The sequence below is a fragment of the Mytilus californianus genome, unplaced genomic scaffold (assembly GCF_021869535.1).
Source record: "Mytilus californianus isolate M0D057914Y unplaced genomic scaffold, xbMytCali1.0.p SCAF_21, whole genome shotgun sequence".
Lineage (NCBI taxonomy): Eukaryota > Metazoa > Mollusca > Bivalvia > Mytilida > Mytilidae > Mytilus > Mytilus californianus.
In genome coordinates, this window is record NW_026262670.1 from 1,074,440 (window position 1) to 1,097,397 (window position 22,958).

Here is a 22,958-nt window from a genome sequence, read left to right on the forward strand (position 1 = left end):
TTGGACCTTAATGTAGACCAATTTAAAAAACAGGACCCAAAATAAAAAATCTAAATACACGGTTAGATTTGGAATATCAAAGAGCCCCAATAATTCAATTTTAGATGAAATCAAACAAAGTTTAATTTTGGACCCTTTTGACCTCAATATGAACCAATTTGATAACAGGGTCCACAAATAAAAAATCTAAATACATGGTTAGATTCAGCATATCAAAGAACCCCATATATTCAATTTTTGTTGAAATCAAACAAAGTTTAATTTTGGACCCCAATTTGGACCAACTTGAAAACTGGGCCAAAAATCAAAAATCTAAGTACATGTTTAGATTCAGCATATCAAAGAACCTCATATATTCAATTTTTGCTAAAATCAAACAAAGTTTAATTTTGGACCCTTTGGACCTTAATGTAGACCAATTTGAAAACTGGATCCAAAATTAAAAATCTAAATACACTGTTAGATTCGGCTCAACAAATAAATAAATGTGATCAAAGATTTTACAAATCTAATGCGCCATACTGTGCAATTAAAGATTACTTCTTGAAATTTTTCAATATTTGAAATTTGAAAAAAAAATAATATTTGAAGAATAATTCTTTTAATTTCTGAAATCTGAAATGAGAAAAAATTGACCCCCCACAATTTCTTTTTATCCCCCCCCCCCCCTTTTTCCCCCCAAAAAATTCTTTCCCTCAAGATATGGTCATAATCTCAATTCAAATTTCCAACGGAGTTGGCAATCATAATTACCCATCATTACTGTCAAATCTTTCATATGGATTTTTTGGTAAAAAAAAATGATGCAACATTTGCAGATATTTTTACTGGTCTTCCTTTATAAATATGCATTTCTTTAAACATAATTTAAAAGCAGTGTAAGGGAAGTAACCAAAACGTTGTATTTGGATTACCTCCCTTACACTGTTTTAAATTATCTTTATTGTTCATTAACCATTACTTTATACATAATTTAAAAGCAGTGTAAGGGAGATAATTTCAATGATGTATTTGATTTATCTCCCTTACACTGCTTTAAATTATGTTTTGTACTAAAGTATTTGTCCATTAACCAGGACAACCTTGTTTTCCCCCCTTTTTTGCCCCTAATTCCTAAACGGTTTGAGCCATAACCCCCCCAAAAGCAAATCCTAACCATCCCTTTGTTGCATGGAAACTTGTAGTATAATTTCAGAGAGATCCATACACCGTTCCACAGTTGTCTGGAAACTAGAAAATGCTTATTTTTGGCCCCTTTTTGGCCCCTAATTCCTTAACTGTTGGTACCATAACCCCCAAAATCAATCCAAACCTTCCTTTTGTGGTATTTAACCTTATGGTAAAATTTCAAAAAGATCCATTCACTTAAACTAAAGTTAGAGTGCGAAAACCAATGTGTCTTCAGACGACGACGCCGGACGACGACGACGACGCCAATGTCATACCAATATACGACCACAAATTTTTTTGGCGGTCGTATAAAAACTAGATTTATCATATTCTTATACCATGATATCTGTTATGAAGGTTATTTTTTTGTAATAAAAAAAGATTTTATATATCTGTATAAAAGTTCATTTGATCCTTAATATTCAATGACCTTCAATAATAAGACTTTCTGAAAATTGATTTTCAATTGTTTTTTATATTATTTGTCATTTTTTTCATCTTCATTTAATTGTTCATCTCTAAGTTTCCAAAGTGTTCTTATGTGCTTTTCTTATTGTCTTGCTTGATACCGGGGTAATTCAAATTTCCTTTCACAGTAAAGTAGACTCGTCCCTAATTTCAACTTTTAGGTTGACCCATTATAGAAGGATATCACCATTGTTACTACTGATTATACATATTTTGACTTTGTTAATAACTCTATTAATTGTTCTTTTAAATTCAATATCTATTAAAACAGAATTACTTAATTTTCTGTACCCATTCCATCTTTTAAAAGCCCCTGTCTGAAGGATTAATACTACCCCTTGATGGTCATGGTTTAATCCGTGACTGTTTATCTTTACAATTCTCAACAAGAGACTAAAATTCTGTACCAAATTATAACAAAACAAAGAGTACTTATTTGTGTCTTTCCTTTTCTCCACTATGTCAACTGTATTGTGCTTTTATATATATAGAAAATTTCAAATATCTATAAAATCATAATTTTTCATAAAAATTTTAAACAGACTCAGAACATTTTCTCATAATTTAACTTTGTTGAAAATTCCTAATTTAAATAAAAGAGGGACGAAAGATACCAGAGGGACAGTCAAACTCATAGATCGAAAACAAACTGACAACGCCATGGCCAAAAATAAAAAGACAAACAGACAAATAATAGTACAGATGACACAACAAAGAAAACCAAAGACTAAGCAACACCAACCCCACCAAAAACTGGGGGTGATCTCAGGTGCTCCGGAAGGGTAAGCATATCCTGCTCCACATGTGGCACCCATCGTGTTGCTTATGTTATTACAAATTCCGGTTAACAGTCTAATTCGGTAAGTCATATTCGTGAAAAGGGAGGGTATTGTAGTTACGACATAAGGAACATATCTGATATCATCTGTGAAACGGTTATTACATAACGGTCAACCAACTCGTGATGGTGTCCGTAAAATTTACGAAGGGATGATTTCAACTTCCACATTTGGAACTCTTGATTTAATAGCTTCCTTGTGAGCAGCAATCCTCTATCAAGGAAATCATAATAAATAACCTAGCATTAAGAATATATCCTGTATATTAAAACTTATATATTAATCAAAGCGGTCGAAATTACTGATCGAAAGATTGGAACAGCAGCTAGAAAAAGGTTATAATCTAGTGATACTAAATACTCCTGCCAATGCAGAAGAAAAAAACCCATCATCTGGAAACCCCCAGATTGTAAAGGTTTTCGCTTAACCCTTGATCTTGCCTGTGATTGCTGCTGTTATTGTAGTACTGCAAAGTTGACTCAAAAAATAATTTCCAATTATCAGTAAAAAAAACATAAAAATGAAGATTTAGATTGTATTTCTTGATTCTGCACAAACACCTATGAAAATATCTTCCAATTTGATGAAGGTTTGTAAAAAGTTATTGATGTTTAAACACATTTAAATCTAGAGTTTGTAAAAAGTTATTGACATTTAAACAATTCTAAATCTAGGCTGCTTTTTAATGTTTACTCCTAAACAAAAATTTGTTCATTTTAGTATTTATATCAGTAAACTACAGAACATAAGAAAAATCTTCTTTTCTCCAGATGCTTACTTTTCATCATGAAGAAGCTACTGATAAAGGTTTGAAAAAGGTTTTAAACAATTTTAATCAGTATAATACAGAAGATTGAAAGGTTTAATATTAAAACCATCAAAATGGATTTGAATTGTTTAAACATGTTAAAGACATTGAATTTATGCATGCTATATTCTTATTTCAAAAGGTTATTCCATAAAGATTGAGAACCAAAATAAAACCTTATAAGTTCGGTATCTAAGGTTTTTTTTATTCTTGAATGGTATGTGTTAAAATAAATAAAAAAGAACTTGCCATCTATTCTATGAACCCTGACATTCAAATGATAAAATAATAAATGTAATGTCCCTCCTTGTATAAAAAAAAAATGTTTCTGTCTTCTTTCTTTGTGTCACAGAGACGATTTATAAAGTGTCAATTGTATGGATGTGAACAAAAGTTGCAGTCAAATAAATTATCAATTTCATGTGAACTTTATCAAGTTTTACGGTGAAATCAATAATTCTAAAACAAGAATTGTGTTCATCAAAATGTTATTCTACTCCTCAATTATATAACTCAATTCAAACAGAACTCATGCTTTGTTGAAATTTTAGTGCTTCAAACGTTAAATTGTTGTTAGCTTTAAGGCAATGCACTGTATAGTCAATATTAAGCTATTGTACTAAGGCAATAACAATTCTTGTTAAAACAACAAGACAGTGAAAGAAGAAATAACAGTTTTCTATAAACTGAAGATAATTTATATGTCAATGAAGAATCTTGTTGAAAAGGCCACGACATAAAACATATAATACATACCCTTTTTCAATGGAATCATCTTTCTTTGTTGTAAGTCGATGCCATTTCTTCCGAAATGAATAATTAGTCCATCAGTTGAAAACCATGTCTTTGGAATTTCCTCGCCGATAAGAATACTTGCAAGCGACGATTTTCCAATGTTACAAGGCCCAGCCAAATACACCCTATTTTCATAGGAAGCAAATGTTCCCAGAGCTACAAGATCCTGGAAGTCATTTCTATTTAACTGCCCGAGTTTGGTCAAAATGGGATCTGATATTTCCTATAAAATTAAGAAACATAATTAACAGTGCAAGTCTATTAAATTATTATGTTGGTCATGAGTAACTATGTTAAGTCAATATGGAAACATTGTAGCTGCCCTATAATATTGTTTTACAAAGAAGTTAGAATCACAACATGCAAAGTGAACTTTAATTATTTTAGGTCCTCTTTGGTTATAAACCTCTTAACCTGTTTCGGTTCTCAAATATAACCTTGGCTTTCAACTATTCGGCTTCGAGCTTTCCTGATGAAGATAAATCCAGAAAAATGCTTGCAATGCATGAAATTTAAAATGAAAATGAAGTGTTGTCTTTATTTTTTTTTAATAAATATAGGGGAACCAATTATGTTCCCAATGTGAATAACCTATTCTCAGGTTTCCTTTAATCTATTTAAGAAGTGCAGTGGTTGTTAGTATTCTGTTTTATTTGTGTTATTTCCAATTCATATGATTAAGTAATTGGGATAAACCAAAAGGTGTCAACTCCATCAGGCAAAGTTAACAATATCAGGATTTTTTCGCTCCCAATTCAAACCTTTTTTAATCTTCAGACTTTCACACATTTTATACTTTTGGGTTTTCAACTTTTAGTAATGTGCTATGAAGTATATCCTTCAATATATAATGTGTGGTGTGAACAGAAAATACTATCAAATAATAGAAATTGACGTCATAAACTAAAGTACTATCAAAATGTTATGTACATTTACTTTATTCTTGATTCTGTTCCTTGTATCATGTTGTTTTATGAAGGCCTTAAAGAGTTTTGTTTTTTATTATTCTTAAAGCTGCAAAAGAATCCGACTTAAAAAATTGTATGAGTTCCTTTCAGCTTCCTTTTGCCCCCTATCTAATCTATCAAACATTGTAAGAGCTCATTTATGACAAGCTAGCTGCTTCTAATTTTTATACAATTTAAACTTTTGGGGTGTGAACCAATTAATTTATATTCTATTTCTATATAGGATCAAATCTAAAAAGAAAAGTCATTAAAAAAGGGGCTTAGCATCAGTATGTTGTTACTTTTTCACCGCAGTGTTGATAGCCACTGTTTGATGACTACAAGACCCAGAGATACCTCAAATATAATAAAAAACTCTAATGTACTTTCATGATTTTACTTTGGTAATGAGAAATTTTGACTATAAGATGTAAAATTTGTTAAGTTTATCCTTCTGGTGCACCTAAGATGGTTTTGTGTGTCTTCCCTTTTTATGGTATTTAGTTTTTTATCTCTCTACATTTAGTTAATCGCTTTATACCGATTTATTCTGAGTGTAAGCATTTGTAATTCAACACTATATGTACCTGTAAGTATTCCATCACTTCGTTATACTGTCCTGTCTTCTGTTTTGCTGCTAGATCGTATGGAGTCTCACCCTGAAATATAGATAAATCTTTATATTGCTTGCATCTGTTAATAAGAAGACTTTTGTAACACATATTTAACATTTAGTGAGACCAGTAGCAGCTGAGTGGTGTTTTATTTTATTTTGACAATATTCGGACCTGGTCATCAGTACTTTATAGGATATGGCTAAAATGTGCTCTGAAATGCAAATCAATGGAAAGCTGGCACTGTCAACAGATGCTCCCAATACTGCATGTTTTTTGACAGAAAATAAAAATAAACTGTGCCATTGCAAAATTGCTGTTGAATTGTGACATGGTTAAGATAACTACATACAAGAAAAAGTTATAAAGGGACATAACTCAAGAACTGTAAAAGGTGACGCTACCCAAATTTGTACTTGATCTGAGTTTTGTGGTAATAAGCATTGTGTATACGTTTCATAACATTAAGTTGAGGCAAACTAAAGTAAGAGAACGGAGACAAAAAATTCAGCAATTTTTCCATTTGTAAAGGGGCATAACCCTAGAACGGTAAAAATGACGCCAACAATATTCAAACTCGATTTGTGTTTTGTGGTATTAAGCATTGTGTATAAGTTTCATTTTATTTGGTAGAGGCAAACTAAAGTTAGAGAACGGAAACGAAAAATTCAGCAATTTTTTCATTTTTGAAGGGGCATAACTCTAGAACGGTGAAAGTGACGCCACCCAAATTCAAATTTGATCTATGTTTTGTAGTAATGAGCATTGTGTATAAGTTTCATAAGATTTGGTTACTACAAACTAAAGTTATAGAACGGAAACGAAAAATTCCACAATTTTTCCATTTGTAAAGGGGCATAACTCTAGAATGGTATAATAGACGCAACCAAAATTCAAACTTGATCTGTGTTTTGTGGTAATAAGCATTGTGTATAAGTTTCATAACATTTGGTTGAGGCGAACTAAAGTTAAGAGAACGGAATCCAATTTCGGGACGTACGGGTGGACGTACAAATGGACATACAGACGGACAAGGGTAAAACTTAATGCACCCTCCGCTATGGCGGGGGCATAAAAATATAAAGGAGATCAACTTTAAAAAGATGGGGCAAATTTACAACATAGTTTTGACTTGTTTCAAATGGAACAAACATTCCGAACAAAAATTTCCTCTGAATTTAGCCCAATATCTTCGTACCCCTGGGAGTTTATATTTAAAGGTGGTTATACATAAATTTGCAAAGGCGAAGCTGAATTTAAGTTATAAGATATTGGTATTTTTTAAAAACAATTAGAAATAGTATGGTCATTGTGAACCCAAAGTCAGCTGATTGTGTTGTCAGACTTTTACATCAACCTACTTATTATCTGTATAATTAACAATTCATAGACAAACAAATTTGAAGTCTGTTTATGCAATCAAAAGGGAGGTGATTCAAATGTGTGTGGGTAGTATTAGAGACAAGATTGATCTCTACTGTATTATGAATGCGGGGTTTCTCCACTTTTTATTACTGCTGCAAAAAATCTTTGCTGTTTTAAATTCTTTTCTAATATGACAAATTATAAATTTATCAAAATTTTCTTGACTCTAAAATGTATAAAAAAAAGATTGATAAAAAAATGTATAGAACTCTTTAAAAATGTTAGACTTCGAACTCTGGAGATAATGACAAAAGAGAATGATTTATAAATTGTTATACAAGACATCTAGCATGTCTAGAAAAGAAGAATTAATTTTGCCTTCATGATAAATGACCTTCCTTTTATGGTATGGAACCTTGTGGTATAATTTCATAGTGACCCATAGACTTATACTCAAAGTACATGTATTGTCCAAAAACAAGAAAATCTAAAAAAAAATTTGCCCCTTTTCGGCCCCTAATTCCTAAACGGTTTGTCCATGACCCTGAAAAATCAATCCCAACATTCCTTTTGCGGTATAGAACCCTTTGGAAAAAATTCATAGATCCATACACTTATACACAAGTTATTATCCAAGACAAATCTTCGTTTTTCGCTCCTAAATCCTAAACAGCTAGGAAAATTACCCCTAAAACAATCCCAACCTTTCTATTGTGGTATTGAACTTTGTGCTACATTTCATCGAGATCCACACACTTATACTCAAGTTATTGTCTGGAAACCAAACTGTCTTCGGACGACAAGTTTTTGGCCCCTTTATGGCCCTTAATTCCTAAACAGCTAGGACAATAACCCCCCAAATCAATACCATCCGTCCTATTGTGGTATGGAACCTTATGCTACAATTTCAAAGAGATCCATATACTTTAGTCTCAAGTTATTGTCATTTTTCAAAATGGGAGGATGAACTGCATACTAACATTGAAGACTGGCAAAAATATTTTTGTATACTTCAGAAAGGTTGTAGAGATAGATATTTGTTTGATTTCCAATATAAATTTCTAGATAGGATTAGTCTTACAAATACATTTTTATTTAAGATTAAAATCAAAGACACAAAGTTATGTTCTTTTTACATCAGATGACCGTGAGGGCATTCCGGTGTTTTGTTGCCACAGACATTTCTACCCACGTGACTGTCGTTTTTGACTGATAACCGAACGCAAAATAACATTCCTAATCGCTTGTTATATATCAATTTCATCAATAAATATTCATGAAAATAATTTTTAAGAACATAGATAAATGATATGAAAATGTTTTGTCGTGAGAAATATATATATATCAATAACAAATCAAGAATACCGAAAATTTGAGTTAACGCATGTGGAAGAATATCTCAAGAACGTTTTGCGGGAAAATATGAATGCCTACTCAAATCCAATCTATTAGAAAAATCGAATTATTACAGAAGAGTGTCAGTGGCGGATCCAGGGGAGGGGTTTCCGGGGGTTGGAACCCCCCCTTTTTTTGACGATCAATGCATTTGAATGGGGACATATAGTTGGAACCCCCCCTTTATCCTGTGTTGGGAACCCCCCCCCCCCCCCCCCCCCCCTTTTAAAAATGGCTGGATCCGCCCCTGCATGTCCACCATGCACTTGCACTGCACTATTATTAGAATAGTAGAATAGAATGATATACAAATGGATGAAAATTATATATACATGTAACTGTTATATACAAATATTATATTATAATATATAACAACAAACCAGAGTATACTGATTTGTATCACTACAATATAATAGTTATTACGGTGAGGTTGAATTCCCTGTCATTTATCCATCATCCACACACTAACTTGTCTCTGAAAAAAATATATCTATGTACCTTAACCTCACTTTCAGGTATAGAGATGTGATTTTTTTTTTCTGAGACAAGTGCTTGTCACCATCCACAAGAAATTGCGGTCATCCGATGTTCAGTACTTCAGTACTTGGATTGTAGATGTGAAGATGAAACTATTGGACATTTATTTTATGATTGTCAAGTGACATCAATTTTTTTAGATTTATTCTGTACTTGTCTGAAAAATTTCTATGTAAACATTGAATTCAACAAAAAGAACTTTTTTCTAGGTTTTGTAAAAGAAAGCTTATTTTCAAATTTTCTTGTAATTTTTGCCAAAAAATACATAAACAAATGCAAGCTGGAAGAAAAGCTTCCTAAAACACTTGAATCAAAAAATAGACTAAAATACTTTTATAACTTAGAATTATATACAACAAGAAAGTACAACAGAGTTTTTGCACTTGAAAAACTTTGGGCCCTATGCTAATTATTTATCCTTAATGGTAGTCTAACAACCATATTGTATTAATATATATCTTTTTGATTTATTTAGGAAAACAGAGCAAACAACATGCAATATATACACATCACATTTAAACCTTTTTTTTCGATTTAATTATCTATACATAGTTCTGTATAAAGAGTTTGTGAAAAAGGAGAGAGAGAGTGAGAGAGAGAGAGAAGGAGAGAATCAGAGAGACAAAAAGAGATTTTCAAATGATTTATATTTTAGTTTATATCTAGGTAAAACTATAGTCTTTTGTTGTTATATTCTTAAAACCCTGTAACACCTTAGTCAGGTGGAGCTGAAAGGGTGATGTAAAATCCTATTAAAAAAATAAATGAAAAAAAAAGTTATTGTCTGGAAACCAAATGTCTTTAGAGGACGACGCAGACATCGCCATAACATTATACGAACACAAAAATTTTGCAGTCGTATAACTAGAGGCTCTGAAGAGCCTGTGTCGCTCACCTTGGTCTATGTGCATATTAGACAAAGGGCACCCTCCAACATTGTAGACGAGAATAGAATTCATGACAAAAATCTCTGTTTTTTTATTACTTGTATTGTTGATCATTTACTAGTAGATCTTGCCTTGCTGATCATTTTTGTGATTTTAAGTGTCTATTTATCTATTATAATTTGTATCATATATCGGTCTGTCCATTAAGACATGACACAAAATGGGACATTATAGTTATATTCTAGAATGTGAGACAGGTTGAAACAAGAATGTGTCCATAGTACACAGATGCCCCACTCGCACTTTTATTTTCTATGTTCATTTGACTGTGAAATTGGGGTCAAAACTCTAATTTGGCATTAAAATTAGAAATATCATATCATAGGGAACATTTGTACTAAGTTTCAAGTTGATTGGACTTCAACTTCATCAAAAACTACCTTAACCAAAAACTTTAACCTGAAGCGTGACAGACGGACGAACGAACGAACGCACAGACTGAAAAACATAATGCCCCTAGGTGGGGCATAAAAAAACAAAAGACTGAGCAACACGAATCCAACAAAAAACCAGGGGTGATCTCAGGTACTTCGAAAGGGTAAGCAGATACTGCTCCACATGTGGTATCCGTTGTGTTGCTCATGTAAGTAGAAGCCCAGTGATAATTCTAATTCGGTAGGTGACATTCATGAAAAAAGGGTCAGGATTGTGGTAATGACAATTGGAACATAACCATCGTTATCTGTGAAACAGATATTCCATAATGGTCAACAACTCATGAGAGTCACTGACCTTACAATTTTCCAAGGGATGATTTCAACTTCACCTTTTGGAACTCTTGCTTTAATAGCTTCCTTGTAAGCAGCAACCCTTTATCAAGGAAATCATGATAGGAAATGCAAGCTCTGGAATATCATATCAACTGGGAGATATGGTCTTCAAATGCAGGCGCTGCTGGAATGTTGCTTCATAGAAAAGGAGGAAAGTTCACAATTTGGAAGCTGAAATCATCTTTTTTGTCGTAAAGTTTAGTTCTCAACTGACCTGCAATGTCAATTTCTAAATGTGTCTGTCCCGACTGTGGTTTGTTGCTGTTTATCATTTTTTGTTTTGTTTATAGTTTTGTACATAAATCAGGCCGTTGGTTTTTTCATTTAATTTTTTTTAAACTTATCTGATTTTGGTGCCCTTTTGCAGCTTGCAATGCAGTGTGGGCTTTTGCTCCATGTTGAAGCCGTAGGGTGAACTATAATTGCTATTAACTTCAACATCATTTGATCTCTGGTGGAGAGTTGTCATATAGGCAATCATACCACATCTTATTTTTATATTGCAAAAAACGGTCTGTCAGTCAGGGGTACTACTTGTAGAAGTAATTTTTATTTACTTGAAGAAGTAATATTAATATACTTATATAAGTAAATTTGTAGGATACTGATACAAGTGTATTTTATTTACTTGTATAGGTAAATAAATTTTTGGCTTAGTTATGTCCCTTAGACATTCAGATTTTTTTACTTATATAAGTAAAAAAGTCATCCTATCTTCTTTTCTTGAATTCTTAGGACTTCTTTGTTCTAATAGAATTTTAAATTGTCTGTCCTTTGCAGATGTCTTTACTAATCGTGTAAGTGTAATTTCATGGACAATGAAAATCTCATTTGTCTGTTATCTTCAGAACACTGCTCATTTACAAGACCCCAAGGGGCAATTTTTGAAGGCCTTGCGCAAATACTTAAGATCTTTGCGCAATCAGTTTCTTTGTTGAATTAATGAGATGAAACATTGAACTCTAATCAAAAATTATGAGCTAACCTGGGAAAAATCATTAAAGGCATGTTTTTACATCTCAAAACTTGAGAATTTTTGTGGGATTGTAAAAAAAATTTACTTATACAAGTAAATTTTTGAGAAAATTAAGGAGAGATTATTCAAACATTATAATTAACTTATATGAGTATATTTTTTTTACTTCTTCAAGTAAATAAAGATTACTTGTACAAGTAGTACCCCTGACTGTCTGTTTAAGCAATTTTATTTTATCAATAACATGTGTGATTATTGACAACATCACATATGTGCATTGCTGGAATTTGCTTCTAGTTACATGAATAAAGTTGAAAATAAAGTCAAGATTCAATAAAGTTTTTTTGTCTTAATTTATGAACCAAAGAAATAAATATTTTTATTTGTAAGTACCATCGGGATATGATCAGCTTCATATATTCATACATGATTGTTGACAGCACCAGACCGTAGTGTATGTTCACATAAAAATAGTTTTATCATCACATATGTTACTATTAAGTGATAACAATTTATTTACATGTTTTTCGATACTGGTCGAAATTCCAAGTTACAGACGAAGAATCAACACTAAGTTAAAAAAACTTAGTTAAAGAATTTTATGCACGTATCCCGAAATTGGCAGTAACATATACAATCTAAAACAATTGTAATGTTTGACTTTCAATATTATGGTAAAGAATCACAAACGAAAAAACCGTCAAACAGTCAAATCACAATCGTGCACATCCCCTTATGAGGTCCTCGAGGTCTTAGCATACTTTGGTATTTGGCAACAGACGTATATATTCTTTGTTTTCAAGAACCATATATTTTTACAGGATAAAGAAACAGGTATAAGACAATTCCTTCTCGATTTTGTGTATGTTCATGATAAATTGTTCATACGTTATAATGCTGTGAAGTGTTGACGGACAAAGTACAATCGGTAAACCTCGGCAGATTCTGCTACCCTACATTGTCATAATCTTTTTAGAACGAGGCAATGATGATAACTTCCGATATAAGCAATTGTCCTAAATAATGACTTGTGTAAACAGTGGAGAAAAATGAAAATAATATGCATGTTTGTTGTCCTTAATGTTCACGGACATTCGAAAGAAGCGTTTTTCTTTCTTTTTTATCCTCATACAAGAAATAACAGATGCAATATAATCTATATACAAATAGGTCAACTATAAATGTCTGTGTTTTCATACACATTAACTTTCAACTGACAGCTGTTATGTGCGTTAGGAATAATTTTCTGTGAATGTATATTTGACGGAATGTAATCACATATGAACAGCATATAAAAATGTTAAAAATCAGGAAATTTTTATAAATCAAATTCACAAAACAAGTAGTTTAAGACAAAAAACACACTTTTATGCACTGAAATGAATAAAAACCATTCACCCTATATTTTTTCAACATATTTGTTTTTCATCTTATACAAGTTTGGCAATGTATTAATTGTCCCATTTAAAAAGGGTAAAAATGAGGCCTTTTTGAAATATAATCTTTATTATAAAAAAAGTTTGACAATCAACCAAAATATAATTATTCATACTATCTCTTTATTATATCAGCAACATGCTTGCCCATTTTGTAGCATTCAATTGCTCCTTAAAAAAAATATTATATGTTTTCCCTGCTATACCACTAAAGCACTGTGTGAATGGACTGACCCATATGGCACAAGAGTGTACACGCTGAAATGTCTCGCCTTCTTTACTAATCATTGATATTATGTTGATAGTCCAAAATATAAAGCTTTATTACAACTGTCACATAAACTTAACATTAACCAAGTAAACTAAACATTGACCAATGAACCATGAAAATGAGGTCAAGGTCAGATGAACTGTGCTAGGCAGGCATGTACAGCTAACAATTCTTCCATACAACAAATCTAGTTGACCTATTGCTTATAGTTTAAGAAAAACAGACAAAAACACAAAAACTTGACACTGAGCAATGAACCTTGAAAATGAGGTCAAGGTCAAATAAAACCTGCGTGACTGACATTTAGATCATAAAATATTTCCATACACCAAATATAGTTGAACTATTGCATATATATATATAGTATTAGAAAAAAAGACCAAAACTCAAAAACTTAACTTTGAACACTAAACCATGAAAATGAGGTCAAGATCAGATGACACCTGCCAGCTAGACATGTACACCTTACAATCATTCCATACACCAAATATAGTAGACCTATTGCATACAGTATTAGAAAAAAAAGACCAAAACTCAAAAACTAAACTTTGACCACTGAACCATGAAAATGAGGTCAAGGTCAGATGACACCTGCCATTTAGACATGTACACGTTACAATAATTCCATACACCAAATATAGTAGACCTATTGCATACAGTATAAGAAAAACAGACCAAAACACAAAAACTTAACTATAACCACTGAACCATGAAAATGAGGTCAAGGTCAGATGACACCTGCCAGCTAGACATGTACACCTTACAATCATTCCATACACCAAATATAGTAGACCTATTGCATACAGTATAAGAAAAACAGACCAAAACACAAAAACTTGACTATAACCACTGAACCATGAAAATGAGGTCAAGGTCAGATGACACCTGTCAGTTGGACATGTACACCTTATACACCGAATATACGAGACCTATTGCTTATAGTATCTGAGATATGAACTTGACCACCAAAACTTAACCTTGTTCACTGATCCATGAAATGAGGTCGAGGTCAAGTGAAAACTGTCTGACGGGCATGAGGACCTTGCAAGGTATGCACATACCAAATATAGTTATCCTATTACTTATAATAAGAGAGAATTTAACATTACAAAAAATCTTAACTTTTTTTTCAAGTAGTCACTGAACCATGAAAATGAGGTCAAGGACATTGGACATGTGACTGACAGAAACTTTGTAACATGAGGCATCCACTATCCCTATGTCGAGCTTTCTGCGACAAAAGTCGCAGGCTCGACAAAAACTAAAAAACTAGAGGCTCTCAAGAGCCTGTGTCGCTCACCTGTATCTACTGTATTTTTGGAAATCATGTAAAATAAGGTTAAAAATCATAATAAATAGTATTAGATACCCTAATAATGATTGAGGCCAAGTCTGGTTGAATTTGGCCCAGTAGTTAAATTAAAAGCAGGTCATCCTATTTTAATCTTACAATAGTACTGAAGACCCCTTATCATTATTTAAATTAGTTTTAAAGTTGTGACCATTTGAAATTGTTTTTTTTTACAATTTTCCCTTAGACTTCTATAGTAAACCCCTGTGTTCTATTTTTAGCCATGGTGGCCATGTTGGTTGGATAAAAGGGTCATCATATACATTTTTCAATCAAGATACCCTATTGAAAATTGTGGCTAAGTTTAATTCTATTTGGCCCAGTAGATTAAGTGGAGAATATTTTCGTAAAAGATTACAAAAATTAACGAAAAATTGACTATAAAGGGCATTAACTCCTTAATGGGTCAATTGACAATTTTGGTCGTATTGACTTCTTTGTAGATCGTAGTTTGCTGAACATTATTGCTGTTAACAGTTTGTCTCTTCAACTTTGTACTTGTTTGGCTTTATAACTATTTTGATCTGAGCGTCACTGATGAGTTTTATGTAGACGAAACACACATCTGGCGTACTAAATTATAATCCTGGTACCTTTGAAAACTAATTATCTCTATCTATAATAATTTTAAGACTAGAGGCTTCAAGGAGCCTGTGTCGCTCACCTTATTTTTAATTTACAATTGATGCATTTTCCCCCTATGTTCAATTTTTAGCCATATCTGCCATGTTGGTTGGCAAGCAAGGTCATCAGACACATTTTTTAAACTAGATACCCTAATGCTAATTGTGGCAAAATTTGGTTAAATTTGTCTCAGTTGTTTCAGGAGAGGCCCGAGAACACTTTTGTAAAAGATTACAAAAATTTACGAAAAATTGTTAAATTTGACTTTAAAGGGCAATAACTCCTTATGGGGTCATTTGTAGATCTTACTTTGCTGAACATTATTGCTGTTTACAATTTATCTATAATATGATTCAAGACAATAACCAAAAATTGCAAAATTCCTTAAAATTACTAATTCAGGGGCAGCAACCCAACAACGGTTTGTCTGATTTGTCTGAAAATTTCAGGACAGATAAATCTTAACCTGATGAACATTTTTATCACTTGTCAAATTTGCTCTAAATGCTTTAGTTTCAGAGATATAAGCCAAAAACTGCATTTTACCCCTATGTTCTATTTTTAGCCATGTTGGCAGGCGGGGTCATCGGACACATTTTTTAAACTAATAATGATTGTAACCAAGTTTGGTTAAATTTGTCTCAGTAGTTTGAGAGGAGAAGATTTTTGCAATATTACAAAAATTTACAAAAATTTGTTAAAAATTTACTATAAAGGACAATAACTCCTTAAGGGGTCAATTGACCATTTTGGTCATGTTGACCTATTTGTAGATCTTACTATGCTGAACATTATTGCTGTTTACAGTTTATCTCTATCTATAATAATATTCAAGATGATAACCAAAAACTGCAAAATTTCTTTAAAATTACCAATTCAGGGGCAGCAACCCAACAATGGGTTGTCTGATTTGTCTGAAAATTTCAGGGCAGATAGATCTCATAAACAATTTTACCCCATGTCAGATTTGCTCTAAATGCTTTAGTTTCAGATATAAGCTAAAATCTACAATTCATGCCCTATGTTCTATTTTTAGCCATAGTGGCCATCTTGGTTGGTGTGCCGGGTCATCAGACACATTTTTTAAACTAGAAACCCCAATGATGAGTGTGGCCAAGTCTGGTTAAATTTGGCCCAGTAGTTTCAGAGGAGAAGATTTTTGTAAAAGTTAACGGACGATGGACGACGGACGATGGAAAACGGACGTCGGTCGACGGACGCCAAGTGATGAGTTTTTGTTAAAATCAAATTATGTTTAATATTGGACCCTTTGGACCATAATGTAGACCAATTTGAAAACAGGACCAAAAATTAAAAATCTAAATACATGGTTAGATTCGGCATATCAAAGAACCCCAAGTATTCAATTTTTGATGAAATCAAACGAAGTTAAATTTTGGACCATTTGGACCTCAATGTGAACCAATTCAAAAATGGGGCCCAAAATCCAAAAACTTAATACACGGTTAGATTCAGCATATCAAAGAATCCCATATATTCAATTTTTGTTGAAACTAAACAAAGTTTAATTTTGGACCTGATTTGGACCAACTTGAAAACAGGGCCCATAATAAAAAATCTAAATACATGTTTAGATTCAGCATATCAAAGAATTCCAAGAATACAATTTTTGTTAAAATCCAACTCAGTTTAATTTTGGACCCTTTGGACCTTAATGTAGACCAATTTGAAAACCGGACCAAAAATTAAAAATCTAAATACACGGTTAGATTCGGCATATCAAAGAACCCCAATAATTCAATTTTTGATGAAATCAAATAAAGTTTAATTTTGGACCCTTTGGACCTCAATGTGGACCAATTTAAAAACGGGGTCCAACATCCAAAAACTTAATACATGGTTAGATTCAGCATATTAAAGAACCCCAAGAATTCAAGAATAAAACCCTATTGAAATTGGTCAAGAAATAAGCAATTTATACAAAGTTTTAGAAAAGTTTAATTTTGGCCCCTTTTCTGTCCCTAATTCCTAAACAGTTAGGGCCATAACCCCCAAAATCAATACCAACCTTCCTTTTTGGTATGGAACCTTGTGGTACAATTTCAGAAAGATCCATACACTTACACACAAGTTATTGTCTGGAAACTAGAAAAATGCTTATTTGGACCCCTTTTTAGGCCCTTAATTCCTAAACTGTTTGGACCATAACCCATAAAAATCAATCCCAACCTTCCTTTTGTGGTTTCAAAACTTGTGTTTAAATTTCATAGAGATCCATTCACTTAAACTAAAGTTATTGTCCGGAAACCAAGTGTCTTCGACGAAGACGACGACGTGATACCAATATCGCAAAAAATTTTTGCGGTTGTATAAAAACTGCAAATTTCCTTAAAATTACCAATTCAGGGGCAGCAACCCAACAATGAGTTGTCTGATTCGTCTGAAATTTTCAGGGCAGATAGATCTAAACCTGATGAACATTTTTACCAAACGTTTAGTGAACTCTTAATATTGGACTTCAACTTTTATGTACATAGCTCCTTACATTTCACTTCCGTCAAACAGGCCGTTAGACCAGGACCATAAATACAACACATTTTGCACATTTTTTCTGTGATAATCTACTTTTCTCTAGATTCAGGGTTCACATATGATTATATAAACTTGAAATAAGCCTAGAAACACAAATATCAAAACATGAACATCTGTCAGATAGAAAGTCAGCTAGTTATCAGGCATGAAAATTGAAATGGCTTAAAAATATAAAAAAGAAGATGTGGTATGATTGCCAATGAGACTACTCTCCACAAGACACCAAAATGACACAGAAATTAACAACTATAGGTCACTGTACGGCCTTCAACAATGAGCAAAGCCCATACCGCATAGTCAGCTATAAAAGGCCCCGAAATGACAATGTAAAACAATTCAAATGAGAAATCTAACAGCCTAATTTATGTACAATAAATGAATGAAAAACAAATATGTAACACACAAACAAACGACAACCACTGAATTACAGGCTCCTGTCTTGGGACAGTCACATACATAGAGAATGTGGCAGGGTTAAACATGTTAGCGGGATAAAATGCTTATTTCAGCCATATAATGCTAAAATTGGACATTTGTATAGAATTTCTATCAATTAAAGATGAAAATTCTTTAATTTCATTCAGTCTGACAAGTTGATACCCTCAAATCATTCGGGGAAGTTGCATAAGTTGCATTTACTAATTTCATCTCTTAGGTCAGAGACGGTTAACCTCCTATATCTGTATATCCCCTCCACACCCTCCTATATCTGCAATACTCCATCCATGTATCCTATATCTGTAAACCAGGGCTTCCAAAATTATTTTTAGCCAGCCGGACATTTTATATATTATCACGATTTTAATCCCTTAAGACTAAATAAACAAAAGGCAATTATGGTAATCAGTTGCCGAGTTGGCCATCCCAATGATTGATATTTAAAAAATACTGATATTAAACTTTCTTTGATTCAAATTCGAAGTTCTGAAGTAAACTGTTAAATTGGCAGTACATCATCCGAAGTGTGCAACATCAGCGTACTTATATCTGCCTTAGACTCTTTATTTGTGCAAAAAAACGTTTTTAAATCTGAAACCGGATGTTATCTTGACAATGGTAAAACATGGACCAGAGTGGGATACGTAAATTCCGTCTACTTTTGAAAAGCATGAATGAGTGTAAGTAGCTCATTCTACGTTATTTCTTCAAGAAAATATTCGAAATAAAAGTGAGATAAAGGTATCAATGACAATTTAAGCATTTTTTTAAGAAATTAGGATGCATAATTAAATTTCACACCTGCGCACATGCACATGCGCACACGTGTACTAGTTCAAACAGAGACATGTCTCTGGTTCAAACAACGTGGCTATGACGATTTTTCATTTTCACCTGTTTAATTTTTTCATCAAATCATATTTGTAAATGTATTTCTGATAATTTAAATCTTTTTGACTAAATTAATTAGATGCAAACCGGTGAAATGTAAGAAAATAACTTTGAATAGACCGATCAATGTCCGGTTCAAAATAGTTTACCTGTCACCTGAACAGGTAATTTTCTGCTGTTCGACAACTAATTAGCCTTTTGTTTTGATAGTACTTAATGATCATGTCACTTTTATGACCGGAAATTTGTGGCTGTTAAAGGCAAAAGGTTGGGTCAAAAAGATCGCGAATTATGTTAAAACGAATGTCTCTTAAGAAAGCCTTGAAAAATAAAAAGTAGATGACCGTTTCGTGCTTTGCCCAGCCGGACTTTTACCGGACATTATACAAATGTCCGGAATATATAACCGTTTTGGAAGCATTGCTGTATACCCCCTCCACATATCCTATATCTGTATACCCCATCCACACCCTCCTTTATCTGTATACCCCATCCACATATCCTATATCTGTTTACCCAATCCACATCCTCCTATATCTGTATACCCCATCCACACCCTCCTTTATCTGTATACCCCATCCACATATCCTATATCTGTATACCCAATCCACATCCTCATATCTGTATACCACATCCTCATATCTGTATACCCCATCCACACCCTCCCATGTCTGTATACTCCCTCCACATATTCTATATCTGTATACCCCATCCGCACCCTCCTATATCTGTATACCCCCTCCACTCCCTCCTATATCTGCATACCTCCTCCACATATCCTATATCTGTATACCCCGTCAACATATCCTATATATGTATACCCAATCCACACCCTCCTATATCTGTATACTCCATCTACACACTTCTATATATGTATACCCCTTCCACACCCTCCTATATATGTATTCCCCTTCCACACCCTCCTATATCTGTATACCCCATCCACACCCTCCTATATTTTTATACCCCATCGGCACTCTCCTATATCTGTATACCCCATCCACACCCTCCTATATCTGCATACCTCCTCCACATATCCTATATCTGTATACCCCGTCAACATATCCTATATATATATACCCCATCCACACCCTCCTATATCTGTATACCCCATCCACACCCTCCTATATCTGTATACCCCTTCCACATCCTCCTATATCTGTATAACCCATCCACACTCTCCTATGTCTGTATACTCCATCCGCACCCTCCTATATCTGTATACCCCATCAACACCCTCCTATATCTGTACACCCCTTCCACATCCTCCTATATCTGTATAACCCATCCACACTCTCCTGTGTCTGTATACTCCATCCACACCCTCCTATATCTGTATACCCCATCCACACTCTCCTATATCTGTATACCCCATCCACACCCTCCTATATCTGTATACCCCATCCACACCCTCTTATATCTGTATACCCCATCCACACTCTCCTATGTCTGCATACCCCATCCACACTCTCTTATATCTGTACACTCCATCCACATCCTCCTATGTCTGTATACCCCATCCACACCCTCCTATATCTGTATACCAATCCACACTCCTTTATCTGTATACCCCATCCTCCCCCTCCTTTATCTGTACACCTCCTCCACAACCTCCTATATCCGTATACCCCATCCACACTCTCCTATATCTTTTAAACCCATCCACACCCTCCTATATCTGTATACCCCTCCACACCCTCCTATATCTGTATACCCCATTCACACCCTCCTGTATCTGTATACCCGATCTACACCCTCCTGTATCTGTATACCGGATCTACACCCTCCTATATCTGTATACCCCCTCCATACTTTCCTATATCTGTATACCCCATCTTCCCCCTCCTTTATCTGTACACCTTCACACCCTTCTATGTCCGTATACCCCATCCACACTCCCAGGGGTTAAAAAATCCACTGGCCCGACGCCCGGGATTTCAGCATTTTGGCCTTGGGCAATCAAAATTTGTAACCCAATACGCCTGACGGACTAGTACCAAAAAATTCTTGGCGTTTCCAAAATAGAAAGTGGAAAATCCCCTCATTATTATTCTATCTTAGCCAATCAGATTCAATTACGGCATCCAGGATTCCAAAAATTAGAACTGATTTGTACATGTTTTAAAAATAGAACAAATAACTCTGGGTGGACCCGTATCATGTATTGATCGCCATTCCCGTACTTTCAAAATATATCAATTTGTCAGTACAAGGGGTATTGTCATTGCTTATGCAACCAGAGAAATATAATTTAAACTGAATGTACCTCCTTTTGAATAATTTATTGCACTATACATCAGAATCCCTTTTGACAAGAGAAACCTGACTTTTGTCAGATATAAATTTGTAACATGTGCATGACCACATGTTATGGACGCCATTTTGATTCGTTTACATACTGGAAGAAGCCTTTAGAACCATGACCTAAACATTTAAAGTCTTCAGAAAACTTGAACTTGATGCAATAATATTTTATCAGTCATGACAATCTTCATTAATATTCAAATAAATTTGATTATTTAAAGAAATAAAATATATTATTACAAATAAGATTTCAGTTTAGAGATTATACACAGAGCATGCTGTAATCAATTTATAGCCCAATTAGCTTACCTGGGATAAATGTAAATATGGATATCATTTTTTTTATAAAACAAATATCAAAGACACAAACTATGGATGGTAGATACTGATTCACATAAAATTATAAATATTTGAGGACATTTTATTTATCTAAATAGATATAGAATTTAAAAACTGAAAACAATATAAGCAGCTGATAATTTTTTTACACAAACGTGATGATGTATCTGATTAAAATCACTCCAACCCTTTTTTATATACATATATAGCAGTGGTCGAGGCTTGTTACATTTCAGGATTAGGTCAACTCATTATTGCAGAATATTGAATATACATTTATCGTCTTTGAATTTAATATATATATATCGGGTAATGGGATATTTTTTGCTGACATAAATTTTTTATCAAACTCTGAAGTTTTAAGGCATACTCGGGCTAGCAGGTCAGTTTTCATGGGCTAGCAGTTCTTCCAACAGGGCTAGTAAAATCCTGCTACCAATAAGTTCTGGACTAGTGAGCTGTAACAAAAAAATTTAACCCCTGACTCCCCTATATCTGTTTACCCCATCAAAACCCCCTTATATCTGTATACCCCCTCCACATCCTCCTATATCCGTATACCCCCTCCACACCCTCCTATATTTGTATACCTCATCCACACCCTCCTATATCTGTATAACACATCCACACCCTCCTATATCTGCATACCTCTTCCACAACCTCCTATATCTGTATACCCCATCCACACCCTCCTATATCTGCATACCTCCTCCACATATCCTATATCTGTATACCCCATTCACACCATCCTATATCTGTATACCCTATCCACACTCTCCTATATGTGTTTACCCAATCCACACCCTCCTATATCTGTATACTCCATCCACACCCTCCTATATCTGTATACCCCATCCCCACCCCTCCTATATCTGTATACCTCATTCACACCCTCCTATATCTGTTTACCCAATCCACAGCCTCCTATACCTGTATACCCTTGTAGATGATAGTTAAGGCAATGTGTACTACAACGACTGTTCAGCCATTACATTTAATATACAAGTACATATTTCTGCCAAAGGCAACGTCATTGACAATACGACGTCGCCTATGAGTAAGTACAATAGTTGGAACGTTATGTTCCCGTTATAATCTCAACAACCCTATCCACACTCTC

The 22,958-nt window shown here is 33.7% G+C and overlaps 1 protein-coding gene across 50 annotated transcripts in view; it reads right to left on the reverse strand.

Annotated features, from left to right (window-relative positions):
* Positions 1–22,958, reverse strand: part of LOC127731938 (uncharacterized) — a 122,598-nt gene that overhangs the window by 47,629 nt on the left and 52,011 nt on the right. For all 50 annotated transcript variants that reach the window (XM_052240866.1, XM_052240844.1, XM_052240837.1 and 47 more), the window contains 2 exons: positions 5,615–5,686; positions 4,042–4,303 (listed from right to left, as the gene is read on the reverse strand). In XM_052240866.1, the coding sequence (XP_052096826.1) occupies positions 4,042–4,303; positions 5,615–5,629 (277 nt within the window). In that variant the 5' untranslated portion in view covers positions 5,630–5,686. The remainder of the gene's footprint in view (positions 1–4,041; positions 4,304–5,614; positions 5,687–22,958) is intronic.